A 27,896-nucleotide genomic window follows, 5' to 3' on the forward strand; every position below is an offset into this window, starting at 1 on the left:
ATCACACAAGCACCGATATCTAGGTGTGGCTTTTGTGGAATGCATTGATGCATTACAATGCCATCAGCACTTACGTAAAATTTTGAATTACACCGAGTGCTTTCCAACCATCAGCACGTGCACTGTATTCCACAAGCTAAAACTCCCCACAACAGTCTTGTATCCTCATTTTGCATCCTCATAGCCATGATTCCCATTTATTACTGATTTATTATTGAGGGTTTATGGGTTTGGGTTTTCTTACCCTATCATAATAGGTATTGTCAGATTGGTGCTTAAGTAATTCTGAAAAGTTATAGCTGAAAGTCAGGTGAACCTTATAACACACAGATATACATTAAACAAGGGGGCTACCAGGTGATTCATCCTGTTTGGCAAAGAGACCTAAAACTTACAGATATACTGTCCACCACCCTTTGACTGGACAGTGAAGGGAAAAGTGGCAGACTGATAAACTATGCAGTGAATTGGCACCTCAACCAGAAGTACACATTAGGAACCTGCCTTTAGACACATACATTACATTGCTGGATAGGGAAAAGACATCTAAAATAAATTTTAGTTTTAGTTTTAAAATGTTTAAATCTTTTTAAGTTTGCATTTAAATTTTTAATAGTTTAATGGTTAATTTTTAGTAGTATAACAACTCTATTTTATAAATGAGCATTTAATAATTTATTAATGTACTTAAGGAACATAACTGGCACCTATTTGACAGTATACAAAGCAAGCTAAGATTTTTAAAAAGAACAGCCTTTGCTACCTGCATGACTGTACATAGCTTGTAAAACATTCAGTTCATTAAGCTAAAAGCTATTTTTGCCTTTACAAATAAGCAATGATATGAGAGAATTTGTCTCAGTTTAGTTCTAGACACCATTGTAGCTATAGGTATTTTGTAGATCTCAGTTTTCAAAGTTTGCAACAAAAGCACTGAATTCACCACTTTTTTCTTCCTACTTTATATTGCAGGATAATTTTTACATTTAAAAGCTGACTTAAGAGTTGAAAATCTTTACACACTAAATTATATGAATACTCAATTATTTATTCATGCTTCAGCAAAACTATTCCATACCTGCAAAACTTTTGTAGTCCACTAAATCGAAAATTACAATCGCCACTGCTGACCAAGTCACAATAAGGGCAACTACAAGGATCCATGCTGCTGGGGAGCTGAATGTTGACTTCAGGTCCTGGGAAACTGATTTGGTCATCTTCACTGGTGGTTTGTGAACAGTTCCATTCTTTCCATCTAAAACCGTGGTAGTGGTGGTGGATGTACGACCTACATGACAAATCAAATGTGTTACTCAAAAGGTAAACAGAGTATTTGCATGTTAATTAAAAAAAAATCAGCAGATAACAAAATTTTTTTATACACATTTATTATATTCAGGATATTAGAAAGGGAAATATAGTTACCAGTAATTTAGGAAAGATCATAGCATTTTATCAATCATAGCTAGCAAACAGTTCATTTTTACTATATAAATTTACCAGCCAAGTATTGCTAACTGTTGAAAGCACAAATCTGTTTCACTGATTTCTTATTTAGTTTATCTAACAAGATGGTGTGTTAACTGCATTTTCTATATTAGCATTTGTTAATGTCTACTAATAAAATATCCAAAAACTTAAATACTGGACATGGCTATTTGCATATGGATATTGATTTACATACAGCCTTATGTTCTTATGAGTCTATATTTTATTTGAAACAACTACTGTTCCAGTTTGCCTTCTTATAATTCATTAGAGGACCTTTAATTGCCAAAAAAAACTTTGACAACTTTCATATTTTCATCTGAACTTCGTTCAGATGAGCGCTTATAATTAATCAGCACCAAATGTAAATAAATCAATACGAATCTTTGTAGGATGTGTATTTATTCTGCCAGACATAAGAACATCAAAGCATCTTCTATCATATATCATAAAATGTTCAATAATTTTATTGACATAAGGCAGATTTTATTTCGAATTAAATGTTCTCATCTTGTGTAACATTATATAGCACATTGCACTGTGAAAACCATACCTAATAAATGTCAAGAAAAATAGCTAGTGGTTTATTGTATAATGATAAACCATAGTGAGAAGTTATGATATGTTCCAGAGGAAATCAAACTAAAATGCCTTCTACTAATATTGCTTGTATGACCCATATTAATCTTTTTCTACCCACAGTAAATTTGAAATCATTAGTTAGTAAAAAAAAAATAACTAAAGACTACAACATTATTAAAGACGTCAAGTTTTCTTAGTAATTAATGACTACTGTTCAAATACATCAATTACTCTGTGTGATAAAAAACGATAATTTGGCCGACTGACACTATTTTATTGGCTAAAATAAGTGACTTAATTTCATATGTCTAAAAGTGAGCATACAGCTAACAGAACTGAGAGTAAATAAATGAGACACCTAATATCAGTCAAGCTTTTGCTGCTTTTAATTGGTAAAGTCATGTATATTTTCTGAATGCAAACACCTCAAACCATGTAGCAACAAGATTATTCATTCTGTAATCTTTTTTAGAAGAAAGCTTGAGAAGCTTAATATAGAAGGAAACTTGAAATGCATTCAAATCCAAGAGCCAAAATAAATTATATTGTAACATATTAGTTCTTAGATGTGGAGGCTGTATTACTTTTTTTTGGTATAGGTATTTTCCTTTTTATTTTTACATGGTTATACTGTCAGTAATACGCTCCACGTACTCATTGTATTGTACCTAAGGCTACGTACACAAGTCAGATGATTCTCATAGGATTATCGCCTCAGGGCTAGTATCGGACGAGAATCTGACATGTGTACAATGGCTGTCCAATGTCATTCATGGATCCATCCTGGCGGGTCTACAAACGCAATGCAAGTGAAGGTGGGAGAGTGCAACAGGGTGCCGCTCGTTCTCCCTCCTCCCCTCTCCATAGAGCAGAATGGCGCTGTATGTACAGCACTCGTTCATGCATCTTTCAATCTTTTGCTGTTGTGAAATATCCTTTCCAACGACAAAAATCTAACATGTGTACTTAGCCTAAGAAAGAACAGTGCTGTCTTCTTTCAACAGGACTACAAAACGCCCGTTTCCTTGTCTGCATAGGGGAAGCTCATTAGTTCACAAGGAAGAGCTTGTGAAAACCGGGTAACATTTAGATTGTAGTTTAGTGTACAAGCAGTTAAAAGCTTATTTGATATCTATCAAGATCAACAGTTTTTTTAAATATAGAGACAGTTGTAAATAAAAAGATTCCACTCTTAGACAGGGGTCACTACAAATGTTCCTACTGGAAAATAAGTGTAGTGGGATATATACAGCAATATGAAATGAGAGGCTTTTTTAAATCGTTCCCGTCTATCAAAAAGATTAAAGAAAATATGTTTTGGCTTAAGATATACTTTAACAGCATATCCAGATGAAATGTTTCTGAGAATTGGTAGTGTTCAGTTATATGAGATAAACTCAGTCAAAGTTTCTTCTATCCTAATGTGAAGAAGGAGTTGTGCATCATTATGGTTTTCAACAATACAACCACAAAAGAACCCAACTACTCAAGTAATAGGACCAACTTTGAATTTGGAAACTTGCCATTTACAAAATGTTAGACAATGAAAAAAACTGCAGTTGAAAAGATCAGGCTAAGATGTTTCTGTATTTTTCACTCAAAAAATAAAAACCTATTTTTAAACTCGGCAGCTTGAAGGCTACTGCTTGAGAGGTTGACATTCCATGGGACAAAAGACAGATGGTGGGTTATATTCATCAAATGTTATGTTGTGTTTGAGTCTGTTCTTTTCAAACAAAATATTTTGCTTTGTATAGATATTTATAAAAAAGACTTAGGTAAAAGTTCACAGAATATACTGCATTTTTTCTACAGTTAGAACAGATAGGAGATATTATCTTTCTGATAAAAATACTTTATAACAAAAAAAAGGATGTTAGAAGAAAAGGCCATTTTGATGTTTTTTAGAAAGCTTATGAATTATCATGTCAGATGTGTCATTTATAACATGGGCTGCCTAATGGGGTGAAACAGAGCTGCTACAAGGCCTTTGCCCCACAAATATCTACATTTTCATAAAAAAAAGTGTAACCAATAATAAAGACCATGGTCTTGTGCTTGCCACCCTGATTGCTAGCTTCCATGGTAGGCTGAGGCAGAGCAATCTGTGTGAACTAGCAGCCATTCAACAACACAGATTATCATTGTATATGATGACATACTTACCTACAACCTGACTTCATGGTAGTTATTATATTCAAATACATGGAGCCTATTTCTACAGAAACTGGGGTTATGTGGTACAAAAGAAGCATTAGCATTCTAAAATAGCTTTTGTGACCGCAAGATAAAAATAAACAAATTAAAGTGTCATGGACAATGGCCCCCTTTTCTTTGCTATTAAAAGTTTAGGCTCACTTTTTCAGTTTTTTTGAGTAAAAAATGCACCTAAAAAATTTGTCCTATTTGGTCCCTTTTGGGCACCATTAACGCAGACCTAAACTAAAATTTTACTTTACATAAAAGGATAGACAACCCTTTTATGTAAGGTAAAAATTATTACCTTTTTTTGGAGGGGGTTAAAACCCTTTTTTGTTAGGAAAAAAAAAGGTAAAGCCCCTCCCGGGATAGCCATGTCACGCATCACAGGAGGAGAGAAGGAACTTTTTCTTCAATGGGGAAAAATGAAAAAATGCTGATCACCAAAGCCAGTAAAGCTCTAGAGGGATCAAGGGATCTGGAGTAGGTGAGTGAGGTTTTTTTTTGTTTCGCTTTTGTTGCACTTTAAAAGTGGTTTGTTATATCTCTTTGATAAATTAAAAAATAGCCTTTGTTGACTATCATCAATTACATTGTCCTCAGCTATCTCTAAAGGACTACAGAACTTCATCCAACTATAAACTATTCTTGAAGTTCTATCATCCTATTTTTTTTCATTGTGCCGATACAGAAAGTTAAGGGAGCATTGTTGTCTCCCAATTGGAAGTTTTTTTTCTGGCAGAATCACCAAGTACAAATAAATGAAAGAAAGCCTGAAAAAGAATGTGTTTTTACCAATAAGAGAAATTCGATACATGTTTATGTGTAGGTGCAGAGTTACTACATCCTGTGCCTTCAGAACGATGACTAATGTGATATTCTGTATCAAATGCACAAACCAAAGACTGAACCAAAACAGAAATTGTGATCTTCGTACAGTGGAAATGCATCATATAGCTGAGTAAGCAAACAATCTATATTAGGCTGCCATGAATGGGATGAAGTATCGGGATGAAAATGAGCTGTGGATAAGAATTATAACTGATATTTTTAGACATTGTCCCATCTTTCCAGAAAGCAAATAGTTGGCTGATAAATTGGAAATGTAACCTAAATAATGAGGCTTTTTTGGAAATGCATAACTTTATTTACAAAAAACGGTTGCCTTATCATTACGTAGACTCCCTGCCAAGACCGTGCAATGAAAATGTTTTACAGTTCAATCTTTTTGCTTAATTGCTTCTTATTTTGTCACAATCCTCTTCCATGTCGGCATTTATTTTAATGCGGTTGAGAATCTTGCCTTTTGAATTCATAATGAAACCAAAGTACTGTACTGTGAGACAGATTTATAGTCTGGGTGTTAACATGAACAGCTGTGATAGCAAAATGCTGAACTGCTAACAATCAGCCAAAAGGAAGAACTGAAATGCCTTTGAAAAAAATAAACTGACAAGGGAAGATACGGGGTGACAATGTATAAAATAGCAAAAAGATTTAGGAGTTGTTTGTTTTATGGAGTGTTTAGCAGACCCAGTGTTTTCTTAGGCTCATGTAAACATTTAATTGTATTTCATGGTTTATACTCAGACATCTGTACTAGTTTGCAAATAATGTGTAAGATGATCAGTTGCTTCATGTTTCAGCAAAAAGCATCAGAAATTCAACATTAAACAGTGTTTTACTGCAACATAGTACTCTGCATAAATTACTTATGTGGTTCTATATTAGATGCCTAAAAGCATAAAAAATCTGTTCAACCAAATTTGATCTTTCAACCCAGGATATGAAGCAAATCATATGTTCATATATCTTTAAAAATGCACTGCAATAAAGTCAGTCAGGACAAATACCTAAATATAGAGTTGAAGAACATAGATGTGGACTGTTTTCTTATCAACAAAAAAAATCTGTTTAGCGAAGGTTATCCAAAGTATGTGGTGCAGACAACACCCCTTATGGCTGAAAACCATTGGCAAAGAATTATGCAAAAATTGCACACAACTCTTTAGGAAATGTAAAGTCAACAGCACTTCTCAGGTGATACCTATACATTTATTGTAAAGGTGGTGTCATCAATGTGGAACAAAAAACTATTAAATTGCTTTTGTCTCTGATTGGACAAATAAATAGCATCATTGGCTCAGCTTGCTGCCCCCCTGTAAGTGCTGTTCTGCAGGGGATTCTAGGATGGTGATGATTAAAAAACATATTCAGTTACTTATGCTAGTTCAAAATAAATGTACATTTATTGATTCTCTAATGATTTCAGAACTAGATTTAATAATGTTTTTATATTTTCCTTGAGTCAGCTTTAAAGTGACTCGAGGGACACACTATAACTGCCAATTAGCTTAAATTATCATCCTAGCCTCATTCTGTGCAGATGGCGGACACATTTCATAGGTTCTGTGGCTGCTGATATAATTTTCTGTATATCTCCGAATCCGATTCCAAAAAATGTAAGGCACGTGTTTCTAGTTTTCATGTACCACCCTTGTGGTGTTAGTGTTGAAAGGGGAAGGCTGCATATCACAGAACCATCTGAAAATAAGCTACAATCACAGCTGGGATCACTGTAAAATGCCTCCTGGCCCTGATTGCAAGCATTTTAAATTCATATTAAAGGACTCTGATTTTTGCACAGTTGCCATATTTTCTAGATTATTGGTTTGTTTACTAATTTTACTTGTCTGTAGTTGATTTATAAGTATTTAGTTGGCCTTATTTACTAAAAGATATGTGCATAAGCAGCAGAATCAATTGCACAAGCAATCACAATGTACATTAACATGTACATACAGGGTACAGTATATATATATATATATATATATATAACTTATATATCATTATATATATGGCTTTTGGCTGATTAGGGTTTTTCAGTCTTCTTAATGATTTTTATATGTGATTAATGATGACATTTTGTGCTTAGAATAGATATTCTCATGATAAATAGCTTATACAAGCATCCTTTTTTTCTACCATAGAAGGATTTGGAAACATGCAAGGTTATTTGATATTCTATTGAGATTGGAACATACATTAGTTTACGTTTACTTTTACATAAAAAAAATTGACATGCCCAAATTGCAGTAACTTTTATGGGAACAGAAGGCACAGCATTATTGGGATCTTTAATGTGCCTTACTAGAACTAGGAACACACCATACATATTGAACATTAGTGTATGATAAGTCTAATAAGTTTAGAGGTCATATAATCACTGTGTGCACGTGCAGGTTTTCAGTGCTAGCATACCATATTCATTTAGCCTTGTTCATTTTCTTATCAGCCACATTGCAGCTAGAGGAGGTGCTGCTTCTATGTTATCAGTAGATTATACTAGATCAATTATCAAAAGTCAACTGTACTATTGCAGCATTAGCCGGGATTGATTGTGGGTGCAAAGAACTATTAATATTGTTGAAACTTCTATTTTAAGAAAAGTGTCTATTATTCTGCCTTTCAATGTCAAATCTGCCCGGATGTTTTGCATGTTATAATTTATTATATATCAAAGCATTTACTGCTATTGAATCAACCATTTAAACTGCTTCTGCTCCCTCCGATATAAGAGTGTAAAGAATTTTAATTGTTGCACAGGTCAAGGTGCCTTAAATGGTTTACTAGCCTATTATGATTATTATAAAGTTGTAATTATTTAGTTAGACATTTTACTTGGCGCTTCACAAAGTCCATAGTCATTCCACTAATTGTCCCTCAAAGGGGACTCAAGTCTAATGTCCCTAGCATAGCCATGCATCATTACCATAGTCTAAGGTCAAGTTTGTGAGGAAGCCAATTAACCTAAATTTTTTCAGATGTGATAGGGAACCAGTGAGCTCAAAGGAAAACTATGCAAATACAGGGAGAACATGCGATTATTGGCCAAGATTTGAACCTGGGACCCAGCCAGGCAAAGGCAAGAGTACTAGCCACTGAACCACCATCTACACCGCTAATTCTGTCTTGAAAGATTTGTTGCATATGATTACATTAGCCATTAGAATCTTTCAAATCCAGACCACCACTCAAAATATTTTAAAGTGTTCAATTTATGATCAATTAGTATATAAACACCCATTGTAAATTCCTTTTAAAAGGTCACTAAAACAATATGAATACTTTAATAATGGAATCCCTCTGATGTAATTTTTGGCACTGTACCTGTTCACATTGCAGTTTCCTACCCACTTGGATGTTCCAACACCTTCTGCACACCTACAGTGTATTCTTTATAATATAAAATAACTTAAAATCCAACTAGAGTAGGAACCACACATTTTGTCCACAGTTAGAATGCAGACCCAGGAACTGAAATAAAGAGACCTGAGGAGCCGCTGAGAAATAATGCTTCCTGGCAAAAAAAAAAAAAGCCCTAAAGCCTGTGGGGGCAGTGGTATGATGCTTGCATGCCTGAATTTGCTTTCTTCGGTGAGGTCTAGGTTTAGCAGTGTTGTGTACCCATAAAAATAGGTCATCAATAGATTTTTTCTTGCCTGATGGTACGCATATTCCAAAATAGTTATTTAGGATTCCTTTGGGGGCCACAAAAAAAGGACCCCTGCTTTATATTCTTGCTTCATATGTCTCCCTGCCTTAGCATTTCACCTGAAATTTTGTATTGAAATCTCTGCTGGTGCTCTGGCCACTTGTCCTCTGAAATCCTGTCCTAGACCTGCTCCTACTCCTGACATTCTTATTGTCTTTGTATGTTTCTGTGTGTTGCACCAATATTCACTGTTTGCTGTGAATACATTCACTTTCAATGAACACGCTTATCCCTATCTTGTGGCTATTCAGTGTATGCTGCCAATGCTGGTCCCCCTTCTTGTTCCTGCCAAAAGAAATCCTGACACCAATTTGGGGAAACTTGCCCTTTAGGAGCAAATACCCAGGATATATCTATTTTAAACAAATCAACTATCAATTAACAAATGAAAGTTTAAATAACAGAATGGATGGCACTGACGATGGATAAAATAAAGAATACATAACGTAAATTATACATTTACGTTTTTCTAAATGCATTTTAACCCCATGGCCTTTTTTTACTTTAAAAACTGCTCAAATCCGCAAGCAAATAAAACTTTTTTTGTAATGTACCTAGTTACATTGGAAAATATGATAATCAATGTGCACAAACATCTGTGCTGCATCACAACATGTCATGAATACAATACTTGTAACATCTGCTACATTCAAGTTAGTTAACTAGTTTAATGACTTTAAACAATTTGTCATATGATTACAACTTTTAGTGCAAACAGTAAGCATCTGTTCATTGTCCAATAGTCAATACAGTGTACAATAAAGTATGCTTATGAAGCAGATTTCTACTTGTACATGAAATATTGTAGGCTGCCATTGCAGACTATTTCTCCTGAAAACTTTTCCAATGTAAGTTACATCACTGGTTCTGAATTAGCAAAATAAGTCTGCAAAATATTTCATGTATTTGTAGTATGGTTCTAAAATAATGCAATAATGATAAGGGGATTTCCACCTAACTTAGGGGAGATGAAGATTTGTTGACCTTAAAGTGGAACTTTCGTGCAAAAAAAAATACTTCTCTTTTCCAATAGTGAGCCCTCAATCCATCCACAAACTGAGCTCCGCAAGCCACGATATGGCTTGGCTTACCTATTCTTTCCGGTGCTCACCATTCCTCCAGCACCACCATCTTCTTACTTTCAGGTTTTTCTCATTTCACTCGATCTAAGCAGGCGTGAGATCGGGTGGCATGTCTTCCTGAAAACCCCTGATGAAAAATCTCGGACATATGCAGAAAGAGCAGCCCAAATGTGACACAAGGAGGAGGCTGCGGGTTTACCCTTCAGTCTTTATCGCCATAGCATATAAGACAGAAAAGTAGGGGTCCTCACCAAAAAATGTAAAAACCTATAAAATAGCTATCCTTTTTTTGTAATATAAAAAATCCAGTGATAGGTTTGCTTTAACAATTCAACAACAGAAAAGTAAATATCATCATTTCTTAACATTTCTTTTATTTTTTTTAAAGTGAATTTGGAAAATGGAGAAGTAGAACCAATCTAAAACTTACCTGCAGTAACATCAGAGACATAAAACTCAGGACCTGTATGACAGCAATTTAGGATAAATTAAATCTAACTAGCCAAGGGGTGCTCCCATTTTTTATTAGGTCCTTAAAAATATTTTGTCAGATGTATCTCTCATCCACTGGTACAATATCCCTGGCATTGTCAGTTTACCCTAGTGATAAAACACTGCTGTGATAAATTGCATACATTTTTAACACATTTTTAAAAGTGTGTTAAATATAACGTGTAGTGTACTACTAGACCTCGTGCACACCCAGATAATTCTGCTAGAGTGACAAATGGATTCTAAATATGCATACTGCTTTCTCAACAAGTATAGTATATTATAAATATTTCTACCAGATATCCAGGTTACCCTGACATGATAAATAATAATTGCCAGACTTTTATCTCATGCTGCATTTATGTGTGAAAAGGCTGAAGAGGATGAATTCATAATCTAGCTACTTCTACCCTTAGCAGGCTTACAATGATCGTTATCTGTAATATACACATTACCTTGGTCCTTGTTACCTCTGCATTTCAATGATTTTATGAAGAACTGTATACACAAGCATATTTACCAAGTGTTTATCTAAGTTCATCTCTGGCAAGATTAATATTTGGTAAATGAGTTGATAGGAGCACAGACTAATAATTGAATTATTCTAAATCCTTTCATTTATAACGTTAGTTTAACCCACATTTTTTATTTAGGAGAGAAAATATCAAGTATATATTTATTCCACATAAGCTACTTAGAGCTTTCAAAGTCAGTCCAGCCATAGTCAAACAGTGATTAATCACAGGCTGTCCAAGAATTAATTTCCTTTTCCATTATATGAAATGAGAAGAGATCCTGCGATAATTTACTAAGTGCTGGTAAGTAATGCTAGAAATGTATACATGCATGTATCATCATTTAATCAGAATAATGAATATTTATGGGGCAATTAAAACACCAAGCCTCAAAGAACTATATAAAGCTGGGAGAGGAAAGAAATCTATTTATGGAGAATTTTTACCAGTTCAAACACTTTATTCATTCCTCCTTGATGCTTCATCATTATTTGTAACATGCTTGGCATGGAAATAAATGATATGACTATGACTGTATATTCACTAAACAGTTAAACTCTTTAGACAGACAATGTGCAGAACCAAATAGGAATTCCATGATGTAGATGTTATTTGTACCAGTTTCTGTGCCATGTGACTTGCTTATAGGAAAGTCATATCTCCTATATACATCTTCTAATGGAAAGACTGGAGCAATTCCAGCAATACAAATAAAAAAAAAAACTTAACTCTATACTGACTACTGTTTGGCTTTCTTTGTTTTCATTCAAGAAATAAGATACAATCTCAAGAAACGGATTATTTTTCACTTCTTATTTTTACTAATAACACCGGGGAACACATTTTTTGTTGAGTTAGATCTTACACTTGTTTTTTACTAATTTTTGGGTGGTGAATCCAGAAATGACCCCAATTTTTTTTTATCACATCGAGTTTTTACATACAGATTTTACATACAATGAAAAAATTAAATAACTTGATTGTATTGATTATTTAAATTTCTTTTTGTTCATACATAGAATTTATTGTTACTCTATGACATTTTTTTACAGTAAAACATTTGAAAATTATTCGGGTAAGGGGTTAGGTAAAATTTATGCTTATAGCTTTTCCTGGAGTGTTCAGTGTTGGGACAATCCAGCCAGATGCTCCAACAATAGTCAGCCATCATATGTACATCCCATCTACCCTGATACCGTCCTTCCATGACCTTCAAATTTTGGTGGAATTGTTCACCTTGCTCATCACTGACTGCACCAAGGTTTTCCAGGAAGTTAGAAAGATGGCTATGCAAAAATTGCACCTTGGTGCTCATATTGCAACCAAGCATTTTGTAGCACTCTTTGTAGCTTTCTGAACAATTTCTGTGTAATTATTTGCTTGTGTGTTTCCAAGAAAGTCCTTGACAATGACTTTGAATGATAACCAAGCATTTTTTCGACTTCTGGCATTGTCCTGATGAAATGTTTATCTTTGATGAGCTGCCGAATTTGTGGACCAAACACACAGGCCTTTAATTTTCAATTGACAGGCTAGGAAATGCCAAAATGAGGTACTTGAAACAGTCTCCTTCAGTTGGCAAAGCTTTACCGAACTGCTTCATCAGACCTAGTTTCATGTGCAGAGGTGGGAATATAATATTCTTTCTATCAACAAGTGGCTCATGTAGAATGTTTGGATCACCTGGTTTTAGAAAGATCTTGGAGGGATCTTCCACCCCATGCCTCTCACTAGCTCTGCTGTCCCACATGCACAGATAACAGGGATACTTGGTGTATCCGTGTTGCTGACCAAGAAGGAAGCATACCATTTTAAGGTCAACACAGATGACCCAAATCTGTTGGAGATATTGCAACAACTCAATGACTCTCTTTCTGTCTGCATATTCTTCACAAAGAGAAACTGAATGGCCAATTGGGACTGACCCAAATAGATTGCTATTGTGAAGGGGGAGACAATTTAAGCTACGCTTTGAGCTATAGATGAATAGTCGCCATTCAGTTGAGTTATAGATTGGAATTCTCAATTCCTCCATTAAACCAGGTATGCTATGGCAATACACAAAACCACTGTCAGTTCTAAAGTACTGCAGAAATGCAAATTCTCTGGTTCCTTTTTCAAGTAAGTTTTTCTCACGCAGTCTTGATGTTAGGAGTTCTGAAGCCTTCTTTGATAGTCCCAAATCACGTGTCAAATCCCTGAAATCATCATGATCAAATCCCTTACAAACAGAGTCCTCTTCAATTTCAAACTCTTCATCATTGTTGTCACCTAGTTCATCACCATAATCATGTTCTTCTGGAGAGGGTAGTGTAACGAAAACCGGCACTGGGATTTCATCCTGAATGAGCCACTGGGCGTACAGCCGATGGTAGACTAGGATACTCTATAATACATTTATTTTTCTTGTTATATCCTGAAGTTTTCACTATACAAAAGTAAAAGTCAGTGAAATGATCTCCTGTCTCTCTCCAAACCATAGGTATACCAAATGGCATCTTATCACATGTTCCCTTTGTCCACATCCGTAAACCCTAGACACACTGTTTGCACACCTCATGAGGGGACCAAGACCTATCTTGATCACCAAGTTTACCTTTGAAATATGCCAAATAGGCTTTCTCTACAAATGTGCTGATGTTTGCCCTTTGACTGGGAATGGTAAAACTGCCACAGATATAAAAAAAATGAATCAGGGTTGTTTAGGCACTTACGACGAGAAACAGCAGAGCCAGACATGATCTGAAAGAAGGGAAATACGTGTGTGTAAGTAGAAAAATAAATTTTGCTTATTCACCACGTAGAGCAGTGCACAACCTCTGACCACACTGTTATGCGTGTAAATGAATAGCCAATAAAAATCCATGCTACAATAACTGCATTATTATAAGCAGTAGAGAAAATACCTGAAGCATCCCCATAGTTTCTGACCGATCACTGTTGCATGTTGCCACCTCTGACAACTTTTTGTATTCCATTGCATTACAATATTAGAATATCATATGTAATCCTGGACCATATTTTACAAACAGAATTCAGCCACACAGTTTTGGAGACAATCCAACACAGGGTATGGACTCACTAAACGGACTCTGGTCGGTGCACCCCCCCAAGCGGGGTCCCTCTCCTGACCATGCTCGGGGTGTATCAGCCAAAGCTGCGGACCACTAAAGTTTTTTCTCTGCACTAACACAACCTTCCATCATCCAGTTTCTCCTACCTACAGACATTGGAATTCCCAGCCTCCTCCGACAGGACAATTAATCTTTATTGCTCTCTCTGTATCCCATTAAAGGGGGCAAAATTGAACCTGAAAGTGACAAACTGGTCCTCTAGCACCCATCTGTGAATACAGTATGTAAACACACTATGGAAATGGTGCGAACTTTGTTAATATTGGCATACTGTATCTGTATAAACATCACCAGGCCATCTGTGTCAAAAAGTCCCCCCATAGCGACTGTCACAATTTTACACATTGCCCACAATAAATAATTTGAAACCTGGGGGATGAGATAATAAATAGTTAAGAATATTTAAACATATTTTTTGTATTACATAATTATCTTTTTTTAAAGTAGGAACACATTGAAATGATCTTTTTTAGAAAACTTTTTAAATCAACTTTTTTTATGATGGCACAGAAGTTCTTTCTGCTGCAGACAAAAAGGAAAAGAAAATCTCAAAAAAAGTCAATCCATCAAATGTTTTTATTAATTAAGATTGTGTCAGGAACAGAATATATGTCTTCTTTCAAACATGTGGCAGCAAACTAACTTGACTTCTGATTGCTGTACAGATCTTATTAGGACTAATTTGTCAATAAACTTGACAAAATAAAATGGAATGGGGATTAGCAGGACCTGCAAGCCAAGCGCAAAGTATTTACCATGAATCTGTTATGGTTTGAGAGAATCAAGATGAGAACAAGAACAAGACTTGGGTTTTAGATGCTATTTTCAACATTATATATTGTAGCAAAGAAGAATACGAGCAAACGGTCTAATTTGCATAACAAAGGCCTTTGGATTTTCTATCCCTCTGACAACCTGACATTAGCCAAAAGGTAGGGGAATACTTTTGATGTTTTTCCATTGAAATAGAAGTCTGCAGAGAGAATGACAGGCTTTGTAGATTACATATCCGTACTATTATTTTCTTTTTCCTTCATAGAAACGCTGTATGTTACTGCAGAAATATTAAGCAACGTTTTAAGTCTATTATGCTGTGGACTGTGGTCATGTTTAAGCCTTGGCTCCTGGTATTTTTAGGTATCCTAATTTGGCATCCCTAGTGGGTATGCACAGTATGTGAGCTCTGTCCCTAGCTCCTTATTTATTTTTATTGCATGAAAAAAAACCCATAGCAAATGCTCAGTAAGTCAAGATTGTTATTCCCTGATGTATTCCAAAAATATAAACTTAAAAAGTGAAATAAATTCCACTAGAAACTGATACTAAAAGTTGGACCTAAATGATAATATCCAAAACACAAAACAATTGCAGTTTAGTTTGCTTTTTCTCATTGAAAAGTGTGCTTTTGTATATAGAAGTCTGATTGACTGTTGTGATGTAAATGTTCATACTAATTTATGACATAAATTACTGATTAGAAAGGCTGTTATTACCATAATGGCACTTGTTGGCAGTCTCAATCAAGAACAGCAAAGACAGTGGTGAATGTGTAGAACAAGACATAGCTAGACAGAAGAATACATTTTGTTTTTGTGCATTAAAAAATGCACCATTGTGCACAACACTTGTACACAATTGTAAAAACTGTAAAATATAGATTTTATGAAAAAGCACAAATATTGGATCCTAAAAAAATGCAACTATCATCAATTTATTTCAAATGGCCTTTCCTTCTGAAAATATATAATGTTTTTGGAATTTTAGGCAACCTTCAGATTAAAATTAGGTTTTTGTCCTAGAGTAAAAAGAGTAAGAATATGGTCCTATATTGGGAGATGTTTCTACTAAAGACAGTGAACTGTTAAAAATGTATCTAACAGCAACTTTTTTTTCTCATTTGGCCTTCTAACATCGAACTTGATTGGTGTCCATTTCTGCAGTAAGCAGAAAAATTATGGCTAAGGTTTGATAGGAAGGAAAGAGTCTATTGAGAATTAAAAAAGGGTTAAGGAGAAAAAATGTTAATAGAATATATATATATATATATATATATAATATAATATAATTTGCACTTTGCAATGTACCATACCATAGTGTGAACAAGGACTAGTTAAACATAATTATTTACTCAGTTTGTACAAACAGTATCAGATTCTCAATGCCATTTGTAATACAGTTAAAATCCTGTCAAAACTGTCAAAGCAGCTGTGCTTCACATTAGGTGCCTATCAAAAAGAAAAAAATGTCAGGGAACATCTAATTTAAACTGAGATATGAACTGTATATGCATTACATATACATATATGGCCATTTACATAGCAACTATAACTGTATTTAAACTGGAACTCAAGCCATGGGTACTAACCACAGTTCACTCTAAAAATTACTATTATTCTAGATTTGAAGTGAATATGCAGGGTTTGGATTTGCAGGCCTGAAAATTTTAGGAAAATGTTTGCACATTTTAACCTATTGCTTTGTCTTTAAACCATGGTCAGCAAACATAGAATGGGGGTCTTTAGATTGGCCTCCCCCCTCCCTTACTATATCAAACTGCATAGGAAAAGATTTGGGCCAGTCAGCACATTTGTGAATTGTATTCTTTACCCCCCTATCCCATATTCAGTTCTTCATTTCACCCAAAAAAACCTTATTAGGTCAACTATCTGTATTAGCGGCAAGTGTAACTTTTGTGTAACAATAGTGTAACAATTTATTTTCCTTAACACATAATAAAAACGTTTTTTTTTTTTTTGCTAAAGGGTTAATATTTTCTTATTTTTGCTTCTTTTGTGCCTTTGTTGTTTTTATGTTGATAGTCTCTTATTTTCAGGGTGCTAACAAGTGCAGTTTCCTTTTCTTTTCATTTCTATTTGGAACTACCTATCGTTGGCAACACGCCATTGCATCTTTTAAAGAGAAAAATAGTGCAAAAACTATGCACTTCAAACTCCTCGCATTTTATCATTTACACCTACCTCATCCCACTATCCCCATGGTAAATATAAAAACTTAACCATAAACTTCCTATATTGTATGTAATAAAATTTAGGCATCACTCCTTCGTCTCTAGTACATTAAGACCTGATTTTGCTCATCAAAATTGCCCTACAACTAGCCAATACTTATTGTGTTTTTTACAATCAGCAATTTCTTGATTGTAGTAAGAAAAACCTGCCTGTGCCCTGTGTCTCTGGTATATTTAGGCCTAGTCTTGCATATCAGAACTGCACAGTTTTAACATATCATCTGCATTGTGTTTCTACGGTAGTACATTTCAGCCAATTTCCCCCCTTTAAGATGTCTTGCCATTGGCCAATGTTTACACTGCTTTATTATTTGTGGTCTATCTGTGGCCTATGTGGTCAATTTTTTAATGAGAGATTATTAGAAATTAGGCATCCACAGAATACTTAGGCATCATCAAGCACAGGGACAGCATTAGTAAATCTCTGGCCGGTCTGCCATTAAAATCAAGTTTTTCTGCCACACGTTGTAAACGTACATGTCACTGCTAAAACAGGAAATATGTTTTTCCATGCTGCCCTCTAAGCTGCATGAAAAAAAACAATGAATGGTATTTTGGTATAAAAATTCTATTAGTTGAAGTTTCTCATGGCTAGAAATGACAATTTTTTTCCCTATAGATTTTATTAGAGTTTGCTGGTAGCCTCAGATTTACCAAATCCTGTGCAAATGAAAGCCAGGTAAATTCACACAACACTAACTTTAATCTTTCAGGAAATGCAAGAATAACCTTACCAATTCAGTTCAGAAAAACAAATAATTTATATGCCAAAACAACAGATTTCCTGTGTAAAGTTGTGCTTGCATATATCTTAAATAATTTATCAAGACAAATGAAAAATATATATATATGTGGTTCATTTCTGCAATACCTGCAGACCCTGCAAGTACAGATAAATAATCACTGATCTGCCAGAAATGCACTCCATAATTCTTATGTAGGCTGACAACACTCTGCATTTTTGTGGACTAAGTGGTGTCAGTCCTTTCAGCTAAATTACTAAACCCAATACATTCTCAGATCACAAAATAAAGACTCATCATTCTGTAGTCAGCATTACGGACTGGGGGAGGGGGTCTTTCTGAGGGTGTAGATCAGTTTCTTCAGCAATGAGCAACTTAGGCCTCTCAGGTTGCTCTAACTGACACCAATGATCGTGGCTATATGGGTGACATTCTTTGCAATAGCCAGCAGCGCAAGAAACATTCTTCTTAATGACCACCATAATAATACACTATAAGCTGTGTGTACAGCAATTATAACAGGGGTTCCCTGGCAACTTGTCAGTTATTTCAAGGGTTCCCCCATTTTAAAGAGCTGAGAAATACTGGTGTAAAAGGTGCAAGACAAATCTGAATTTCTGGTAAAATAGAATTTTAAATTTTAAACCACAAGGGGAGCCAGCAGTAAAAGTTAATTGAAAGGATTTACATACACTTTCAAGCTAAAAACTCCAAGCAGATAAACAAAAGGTAGTAAAAGAAACCTGATGGGATTTTTAATTAATATCTTCAGTTTATTTAAAATCTGTATATTTAAATTCAATTGTGAACTCACTAATCAATTACAGTAATTTAATACTACAAATAAAAATATAATTGCAGATAAAATAGAAACATTTCTTTAGTACAGGATGTACTAACAAACCATATGCCTATCTCTTTTTAATATTATACTAATTGATAGTACTCCTGCAAAAGCACAGAAATCCAAGGCCAGCATATACACATATGAAAAGGAATATAAAAGTCTGCACATACACCAAGCAATCTAATACTTTTACAGAAAGCAATTACTGCATTTATCTTCAAAATACGTTTGTCCATTCTGTAAATTGTTTGACTAAATAAATCATTAATTGCTGTTATCTTAACTGCATTTAATTCAAAAACGGATAAGGATAATAATTTGAGCTGGATTTGTGCTGCAGTTATACAATCCCTGCATTTCAAATATCGATAGAAAAACAAGCACCAAAAATAAGCAAGGTTTGCACAAATTTGGCACAAGACTTCTAAACATGCCAGACAGTCCTTTCATGAAGCTGTCAGGATATGCCACCTGTTTCAGCTTTTTGCAGCAGTTCAGGCTGCCAGAAACAAAATAAGAATCCGTCCAACTGCCGACCAAAATAAAAAGACCTGCATCAGCCATATGTCTTCTAGGGCTAAATAGTCTTTATGCCATTATGTTATGTGTGTTTCAGTTTTGTAAATCATGGAAAATGGACAGACCACTAAAATGTATATATGTAAACATTGTATGGAATATTACATATACTAGACAGCACTGATACAACAGTTTGACTATTTAGGTTCTTGTTATTTGTGAAGTTTAAAGTACAACTACAGCCAACAGCAAAATAAATTTTGTAATAGTACCAACAATTAAACAAAACTCCTCCATTACCAACCCCCTTTTCTCTTTCCATTGCAGTAATGCTGTGCATATGTAGAAAGTGTTTATTCCCAGCAAATATTACAACACTGCTGTGTATGCAGCCCTCTGACAGTGAGAGCTTTGTAGATGTAGAAGAGAAGTAGTGTAGATTATAGCTCAGTTACAAACATGAATTACACATTAGGAAACACTTGGTGGGAGTCCATTTATTAGGCAGTGAATCTGACACTACCAATTGGTGGCAATCTCTGGCCCCTCCACTTCATAGCCCTCTCCTCAAGGAGTGCATAATTACTGTGTGTGCTGGCACCCAGCAGCAGTGTCAGGGATTTGGGATGTGTACACAAGAGATCATTTTACCGTAAATTACATGCATAAAATACAGTAAATGCACATACTTTTCAAATAAATGGTCTGGAGACTCTCTTTAGGTACATCCTATTTTGCTTGTCATGCATTTAAATTGCAAAGTTCTTCTGTCATCAGTCATTCTATGTCGGACAAATTGCTATCAAGTTTGTTTTAATATACAATATGAAATACCCTCTTTTCTAGTTTTTTCTGGTAATGTTAGTTATTTTCATGATAAGCCCAGTCTACTCTGCTGCAAAAGCAAACTTAGTTTTAAACAATAATTTCCTTTAGGCTGGGTACACACAGACAGATCTGCACTCAATCAACCAATCCAATGAACTTTCCAGTTGGAAGTTAATCAGTCTTATGTTACAAAACACTGCACACATGCATGCAACATTCTGTCTTTCCACCCAATCACTTTCTAACAGAAAGTCAAAGTGATTAGTCAGGTGTGCTAGATAGATTGCTAGATACACAATGCGATGTGCACTACTAATCAAGATTTTCCAAAACATCCAATCAATCCCCCCCCCCCCCCCAAAAAAAAAAAAAAAACCTGTCTGGTAGCAAATGTTGGGGGTACATTTTATATTAATTTCAGGTCTGCGGACCACTAAAATCACCGGCTCCTAACTGTGCATGTGCGGGAAGCCGTGTGTCATTTAAAAGGGGGAGAGACCTCCCCCAGAGTGATGTCATTATGACATAACTCTGCCCACTCTCCCATCGCAGATCTAAGCCTGCAATGGGAGAGTGGGCGAGTGGTGTGCAGGGACACACGGCCGTCCACTTCCCTGAGCCTGGGAACTGTTCGGGGTACGTGGTCTGTGGCTCTGGTCGGTGCATCCCCCAGCGGGGTCCTTCCCCTGACCACGCTCTGGGATGCACCTACCAGAGCTGCGGACCCACCAAATTTTCTCGCAGACCACTGGTTGGCGACCACTGTATAAGGATGTAAGGATGTAAGGACCACTGTATAAAGGATAAAGGATGTGACCTCTCTAATGTACATAGTCTGCTGCCTTGGACTTTTATATGGTATTCAAGCGAATGGGAGCACTTGTAAACCATTTTTTGAATGAGGCTACAGCAGATGGCAGAGCTGTTTCCAAAAGGAACAAGTTGATTTTAGCTGTTGGGTTGCTGTTTGAATATTTGCGCCATGGGTGTAGCCTTGTGCAAAGGTGATTGCCTGCAGGGTGGTTTACAGACAACTATGATGTTTTCTACCACAGGAGTGAAAGGGTTCTTACACAAATACACTGAATATACCATTGCTATGTTTTATTTTGTCTTGTTAGTGAGATTTACCTTTTCTGTTTATCCTGGTGACTATTGCTAGAGAGGGAAGATTCACAGATTTTGGGTTGTCACCAGAAATCTTACAATTAGCAAAGCTGCCCTAGTGTCAACTGGCCAAGAAAGGATCTCATAGTTTTTGTTGTCAATGGGATACGATTACCTTTCCATCCTATCCAAAATATCTGACCTGTACAGAAAATGTTGCTTTCCTGACCATCATTCTACGCCTCTTTCTTGAGCCACTGATAGGAAACAATTATGGAGGTAAGGATCCAATCTCATAACAGGTTCACTTTAGAGCCAAACTCCAGGCAAAAATAAATACAGATGCTCCCCAAGTTACGATTGTTTGAGTTACGATATTTTAAACTTACGATGACGATACTAATACGGAAGTTTTGCACGGAAGGTAAAACGTAACACCGGATGCGGTACAATATGTTGGAATCAATGCTTGGATGTACGCATCTTTATCTTGTAAGATGCCTCACTCAAAAGTACACAGTACTACTCCATACTGATCAACAATATATGAAACTGGTGGGTAGGCTAGGCTGGATTCCGACTTACAATATTTTCGAGTTACAATGGGGTCCTTGTAAAGGATTGTAACTCGTGGACTACCTGTAGATAGAACGAAATAAAAAATGCCGATCTGGCATTTAACATATTTTTTAATTTATCAATATTTATCAATTTATATTTATTTATCAATTTATTAATGCATAGCAACACTCAGACTTGGAGTGGGAGCAGCAGTAATGTGAGGCAAGGGAGTGAGCTCACGGTATAAGAAATAATGGCTTGGATGGCTTTGTCTTCTGCTGCCCTTATACTGACTAATCACTTGCTGGGGACAAATGTGTATTCCTTTTTTGTGCCTGGCTGTGTTGTTTGATAGTGATGTGCATACCTTTGAACAGAAATATAAATTCTCTGACATGATGTGTATATTTCCCCCAGGTATTTATTAGCTTCTCTAAAGTTCAGCTTTAGGTATAATTTAGCAATTTGTGGCCTGGTTTTGGGTGATTGCAGGTAAATATTTTTCTTCTTGTTTTGGTATTATTTATTATGTATTTTTTTATTCGTATTCATATTATTAACTTTACAGTACAGAGAAGATACATTCAACCTGTTGAGGACAAACAAGTGCATCTTTGTAATAAAAATGGAAATTAACTGTTATGCTACTCATCTCACACCTTGCTTATTCAATGCCTTCATCTCCAGAAATCTAAATTTTTGTGCTTGCATAAAATGACATGTGCTGAGGGTAGGATGATGGGTGCTGAATGAAATAAGGTTGTTGTACTAAAGAAGGCATCCCTGTTATCCATATAGACGTGCATACCACTTGCTCATTCCTTGATGTGCTTGCCTAGGGAGAGCATAAATAAAGAGCTGTTTGATGGGAATGCTTGCTTTGGTATCACCCCAGAGAGCATTCTAATATATGCAGATAGCCTGATGTCTGCAAACAACTTTACCAGCAAATAGAAGTAAATCTAAACTGACAGGGACCTTAATAACCCCAGAACAGCTCTTGATTTGCCGAGATATATAAAAAGCATATTTTTTTTTTATCCATTTACTTTTTAAGAGTGTGTTTGGTGCTGAAAAGATAAAACACTCATATCAGCAGGACATCGACAAGTCAAAAATAACTTTAAAATGTGTAAAAAGTCCTTTAATGTTTATTTTAAAGAGTCTGCTAGACTGGGAGGCAGTGACTATCTATTCCAGTAAGGTAAAAGTGAACTTTATTTGGCACCATGTAACTTTCTGAGCAGAGTTTATTATGTAATATTAGAGAAAATGTTTCCTTGACAAAGAGGCATCTCTAAGCTGTGTTTACTGAAAATGACAAAGCATTTCAAAGCAGTTTCTTCTGGTGCAGATAAAAAAGTCAGCTCTACACTCTTTAGACATACAGACTCCTAGGGCAAGACGAGGTGGGTATACAGCAAAACGTGGATTTAGCATTGAGAGAAAATGCAGTGCTCAGAGCTAATTTGGAGGTTAGGCTGTTAGGGTTGGAAGGTAAATAACAGCTCAAGAGCTAGGTTTAGGATAAGATTTAATACCAACAAAAAATGTAGGATGAATGTAATATGTAAAAGTTTGCCTGGGAAAATAGTATATGTCAAACAATAAAAGTCTGACCCAAATCCAAATTGAACCTGAAACACTTCTTAACTTTAATAGGTTTGTCAGTCCGTTAACCTTCCCAAATAACGGAACTGAGTGATGTTGAACCCCATGTTGGCCACAGCAGCACTTAATTAAGCAAAACATTAAAAAAAAAAAGAACAGTAACCAATAATTAAACAAACATTTTAATTTAATTGACAAAAGAATATCGTTGGTGTCTACTGATCGAAAACACCAAAACTGTCCCCAGGCGCACCCCCACTGGCAAGGGACCAAGCCCCAAATAGAACCAACAACAACCCCTCAAAAGGGAGCCGCCTGATGGGCCTCATTTTGTTGGTATTCCCAAGTCTTCTAGAGACCCCACAGAACCCCTAAAAAAACTACCAAGTACTGACAAGTAAAAATAAATGAACCCTAATAAAAAAAAACTTTGGCAGGCAGTCAGGACAACTTCAACCACCAGCCAACCCTTCTGACATGACTTGCCTCTCTTCACTCCAGCTCTGCCCTGTGGTTCCTGCCAGCCTCCTATCAGATAAGTACTCCTATTCCTTATCCTCATACCTATAAACCCTTTTATGACTAGTTCTTCTCATTGTCATGTAAAACCTCCATCACATCCCTCCTCAAGCACTAACATCACATGTGGTAAGCCATGACACCAACTATTTGAGGGTTGAAAGTTTGATGCAAGCTCGCAGTTATAACTAGAGACAAGCCATGAACACTGTATACACTGTGCATGTAATATTAAGGAAAATGTACAGTGAAAGCACTGCAAAAATAACATTGATATATTTGGCTAGTGTTGATTAAATTTTCCCCAGTTCAGTTTGAGATCCATTCAGCTTAAACTTGAAAAAAATGGAATAACTGAAGCTGCTGTACCTGGCACAAAATTTGCAATACTGTTCCTCCAGCTCTGAGATATAAACAACCCTACCAGACACTAGAGCCAGGTAATGATCTAATATTCCTTTGTTGAGGTTAAGCAGTTTAACAAGGTTACCTCCATGTATTTAGCCTGTGATATACAGCGAAGGAGCTGCAGCAGATGGATGAGCTCCCTGTTCTCTCCGTCAGCATGTTCCTTATCATCACATGCACTGCATCAAACCACTGCTCTTCTGTTTCTTCCAGTCTTAGTGCTGAGTTTAACAACAGGCACCTAAAGTCTAAGTCAGATTCAGGTGCTTGCAATCATTACATTCTAAAATATATTTATTGATTTTTTGTAATTGATTACATATCAAAATGTATTAGATTATTTTTCATATCAGCATGGAGCTTTACTTTAAGCTGTTCTACATATTATTTAATAATTCCCCACCTGGTATAATAACTACCTTCCTCCCCAATCTAGTGCTTTCTGCATCAATGTTTCTGCACACGCTCTTTACAGATAATTAATGAAGGTTAACTGTACATAATGGAACTAGAAGTATACATTTCATTCTGATGTGCTTGGCAACACCAGTTCTTTATACATGGGTGCACACCCTACATGCACATCTGCATTTTCATGTCAGCATTCTTGAAGGTGGGGGGGAAATACTTTATTTTTCTATTTTACATTGTCTCAACTTAAAAATACATATGGTGTGACAGATACTCTTTATGAAGGGTTTAACATCCATTAGACTCCCAATGCCTTCTATGCAGGTAGATAAAGCACTCATAGTGCTCTGTTTTCTTAGCTGAAACTGCCAGGTCTGAACCTCAAAGAGTCCAGGGCTATGTGTTTTGGGGTTCAATGATTGCACACCAGATTGAGGTACAGATGTACAATCTGCTCCCACTCACACTCCTAGCAGTATTTGTTATGTTCACAGTGTCTCCAGGCACCACAAAACACATGGGGAAAGGGTGCACATGACCAGGGTATAGCAGAGGAAGCCATGAACTGCACCCTCCGACCAATTTAACCCCAAACCCTCTACTTACAGAACCCAAAAAGGATACCAGACTTGTGTTGGAATAAATTGGCCATAGCAGCTCATTTATTAACAAAAATATAAATTCATACATTTTTAAAATACAAAACAACATATTTTAACCTCAAACATAAACCGTCAATAACCCACTTTTTTCTACCAGAAATTGTTTTCTTTCTTATAGGTCCATGAAAATTCCCCTCATACTATCCCTTTATCCCAACTACCTCTGCTCACTAACCAGCCCCCAAGCCGCTAGCACACCGCTTGGGGGACAATTAGCGGATAACCACCACTCCCACTTAGCCCCCACAACAACCAAGTGTCGTGCAGGGCCACAGTTAACGACAAACCCATACCCTGGTGGGTCTCACCCCCTTGTTTTCTTGCTTCCCAAAACTTTTTTCCACTTTCATGGACCTATGAAAAACGCCCATACGCTGCCATGACAATAGGTATCAAAACATAGCCGGAGCTATACAAAAAAGGGGAGGGTGGGCGGGAGAGGCTCATGTTAAGAAAAATGATGCCCCCATGCCCCTTACACTTATACCCTGCTCTTCACCCCTCCCATAGCATATCACACAGTGCCCCCCCCCCTTTTTTCCACCCCTTTCCTTTTCCCACTTTTCTTCCTTTTTTTTTTAAATTTTAAAGAAAAACATATTAACCCCTTCCTTCCTGCCTCCCCTCTTCACCCTGTCATGTGGCCCTACGCTATAGGCTAGCTCCAGGCCTACTTCTTGTGCCCAAAAGAAGTTATCAGTTGTCTCTTTAAACCCCATTACCAGAGCCTTTACTACAGAAAAAGATTAAAAAGTGGATTTTGAAGCTATCAGCTTGTTTTGATTGCAATAATGACACATTATTATTATTATTATTATTATTAAGATAAGAGACATTATTGGCGATTAAGGTTAATGTAAAACCAAATTTTTTTTTAGTTTTGGATAGAATACAGAAGGGTGCTGTAGTTATCCCATTAGTAGGTTTTCACTTCATTTCCTGTGCCAGGAACACAACAGGAAGTGTAAAAAAAAATTCTGAAAAGTGTGGGAAAATCCCCTTTTAGACAGTTGTCACTATAAAAACAGGTGTCCAAATTGAAAAATTGTCCTTCAGTTCCTGGTTTAGTGACAACATGTTGGATGTTCCATAACTATACTACAACTTACTTTTACGTTTCCAACCTCTCCTATTGTCCTTTTATTTCAGCCTCAACATGTTCAGGTAATAGCGATTAGAAACTGCTCATATGCTTGTTTTTTGTAGATCCAAGGTAACATAACAGACTATCAGATCTAAATATGCACTGGTATCAATTTATTTAGAGCTATTAATATAATAAAGTATGTGACAAGGACTGCTTATCACAGGCATGCAAAGCCAACAACAGGTGATGGTTTCTGCAGTTGTTGAACAGCAACTCCCAGCATGCCCTTCATAGTACTACACACTGATTGATATGGTATCCAATTATCAGTATGCAACAGTTATTTTGTTACTTTGATGCAACCAGACAAGAACCCTTGCTAACTGGTTAAAGTAAGATTGTGTAATGAGTTTATAAAGACAGTAGATGAGTCCAATAAACATTGTTCTGGTGTCACATTGGAAGATGCTCAGAGATTAGCCACAGCAAGAATCACATTTCAAGTTATTTATAGAGGGATAAAATGACTTCATTTTCCAATACACATAAAACACACCTAAATTCAAGGCAACAATTATATAGCAGATTGCTGCAAACCACAATAAACTTTAAATGAAGACATTCCTTTTTTATGACATGCACAAATCTAATTAAAATACAATTTTAGTCCAATGCATGTCTTTCCTAAACTGTTGTTATCTTTAGATAAAGGTACCAGCAAAACAGATCCATTCACCTAGAAATGAAATCAATGCAATCTAAAAGGGGAAAAAAGTATTCTCCAAAGTAACATTTAATTACTGACACACTTCAGGTAAAATTAGTGTCATTACTGCAAATCAGGGGTAACTAATTACATCTTAAAAATGTTTAAATTACCTTCAGCTGTGCTTTCTGTCATAGCGATGATTAAGTATTGAGAAATCAATGGCAATAACAGGTCATAAGTCTTCAGGGTGGAGACGCACAATTAAAATTTGGGACTTGTCTTGGGTAGGAGTCTGTGTTTGGTAACTCAGTTCTTTCCTCTTTTATGCTGCCTGGAGCTTCTTTAATTTCAGTGTCTCCTCCTGAGGCTTCTCGCAGGTCAGTAAGTCCTAGGTTTAAACTAAGGCTTTCCAGGTTTCTCTACTTGTTAGCTTTTACAGTCCTTTTGATTATTCCTAATAGTATTAGGTATACAACTCAAAGAAGAACTGAAATTGTGAGACAGCAAAAAAAGTAAAGGAACTGATTAGAGCCAGTCAAGGCCCTGCAGCTTGTCTCATAACAACTGCACTGGCACAGGGGACAGGTCTTTGAGTGTCTGGTAACATTATCCATTAATGTTCAGGTTTATTCTTAGCCTACTTGCTCTGTGCATTCTTCTTGGCCTTATTTGGTTGAGGGTGGTTCCCATCTGTGTGGTCTGTCACACACTCATGTCATTCACTCCTTCAGTGCTGAACTTATCACTTCGGACCCTTTGTAGTAACGGACTCACTTGATTGCAAATCATTCTGTATGTTATGTTACCAC

General features: G+C 36.1%; 1 protein-coding gene across 1 annotated transcript in view; it reads right to left on the reverse strand.

Annotated features, from left to right (window-relative positions):
• TRDN (triadin) overlaps positions 1-27,671 on the reverse strand; it is a 223,256-nt gene extending 195,585 nt beyond the window's left edge. The window contains exons 1-2 of the mRNA XM_072410214.1: positions 27,258-27,671; positions 1,079-1,288 (exon numbers count right to left, since the gene is read on the reverse strand). Coding sequence (XP_072266315.1) covers positions 1,079-1,288; positions 27,258-27,279 — 232 coding nt within the window. The 5' untranslated portion in view covers positions 27,280-27,671. The remainder of the gene's footprint in view (positions 1-1,078; positions 1,289-27,257) is intronic.
• Between the last annotated feature and the right edge of the window lie 225 nt (positions 27,672-27,896).

Source organism: Pyxicephalus adspersus, chromosome 4, assembly GCF_032062135.1.
Source record: "Pyxicephalus adspersus chromosome 4, UCB_Pads_2.0, whole genome shotgun sequence".
NCBI lineage: Eukaryota > Metazoa > Chordata > Amphibia > Anura > Pyxicephalidae > Pyxicephalus > Pyxicephalus adspersus.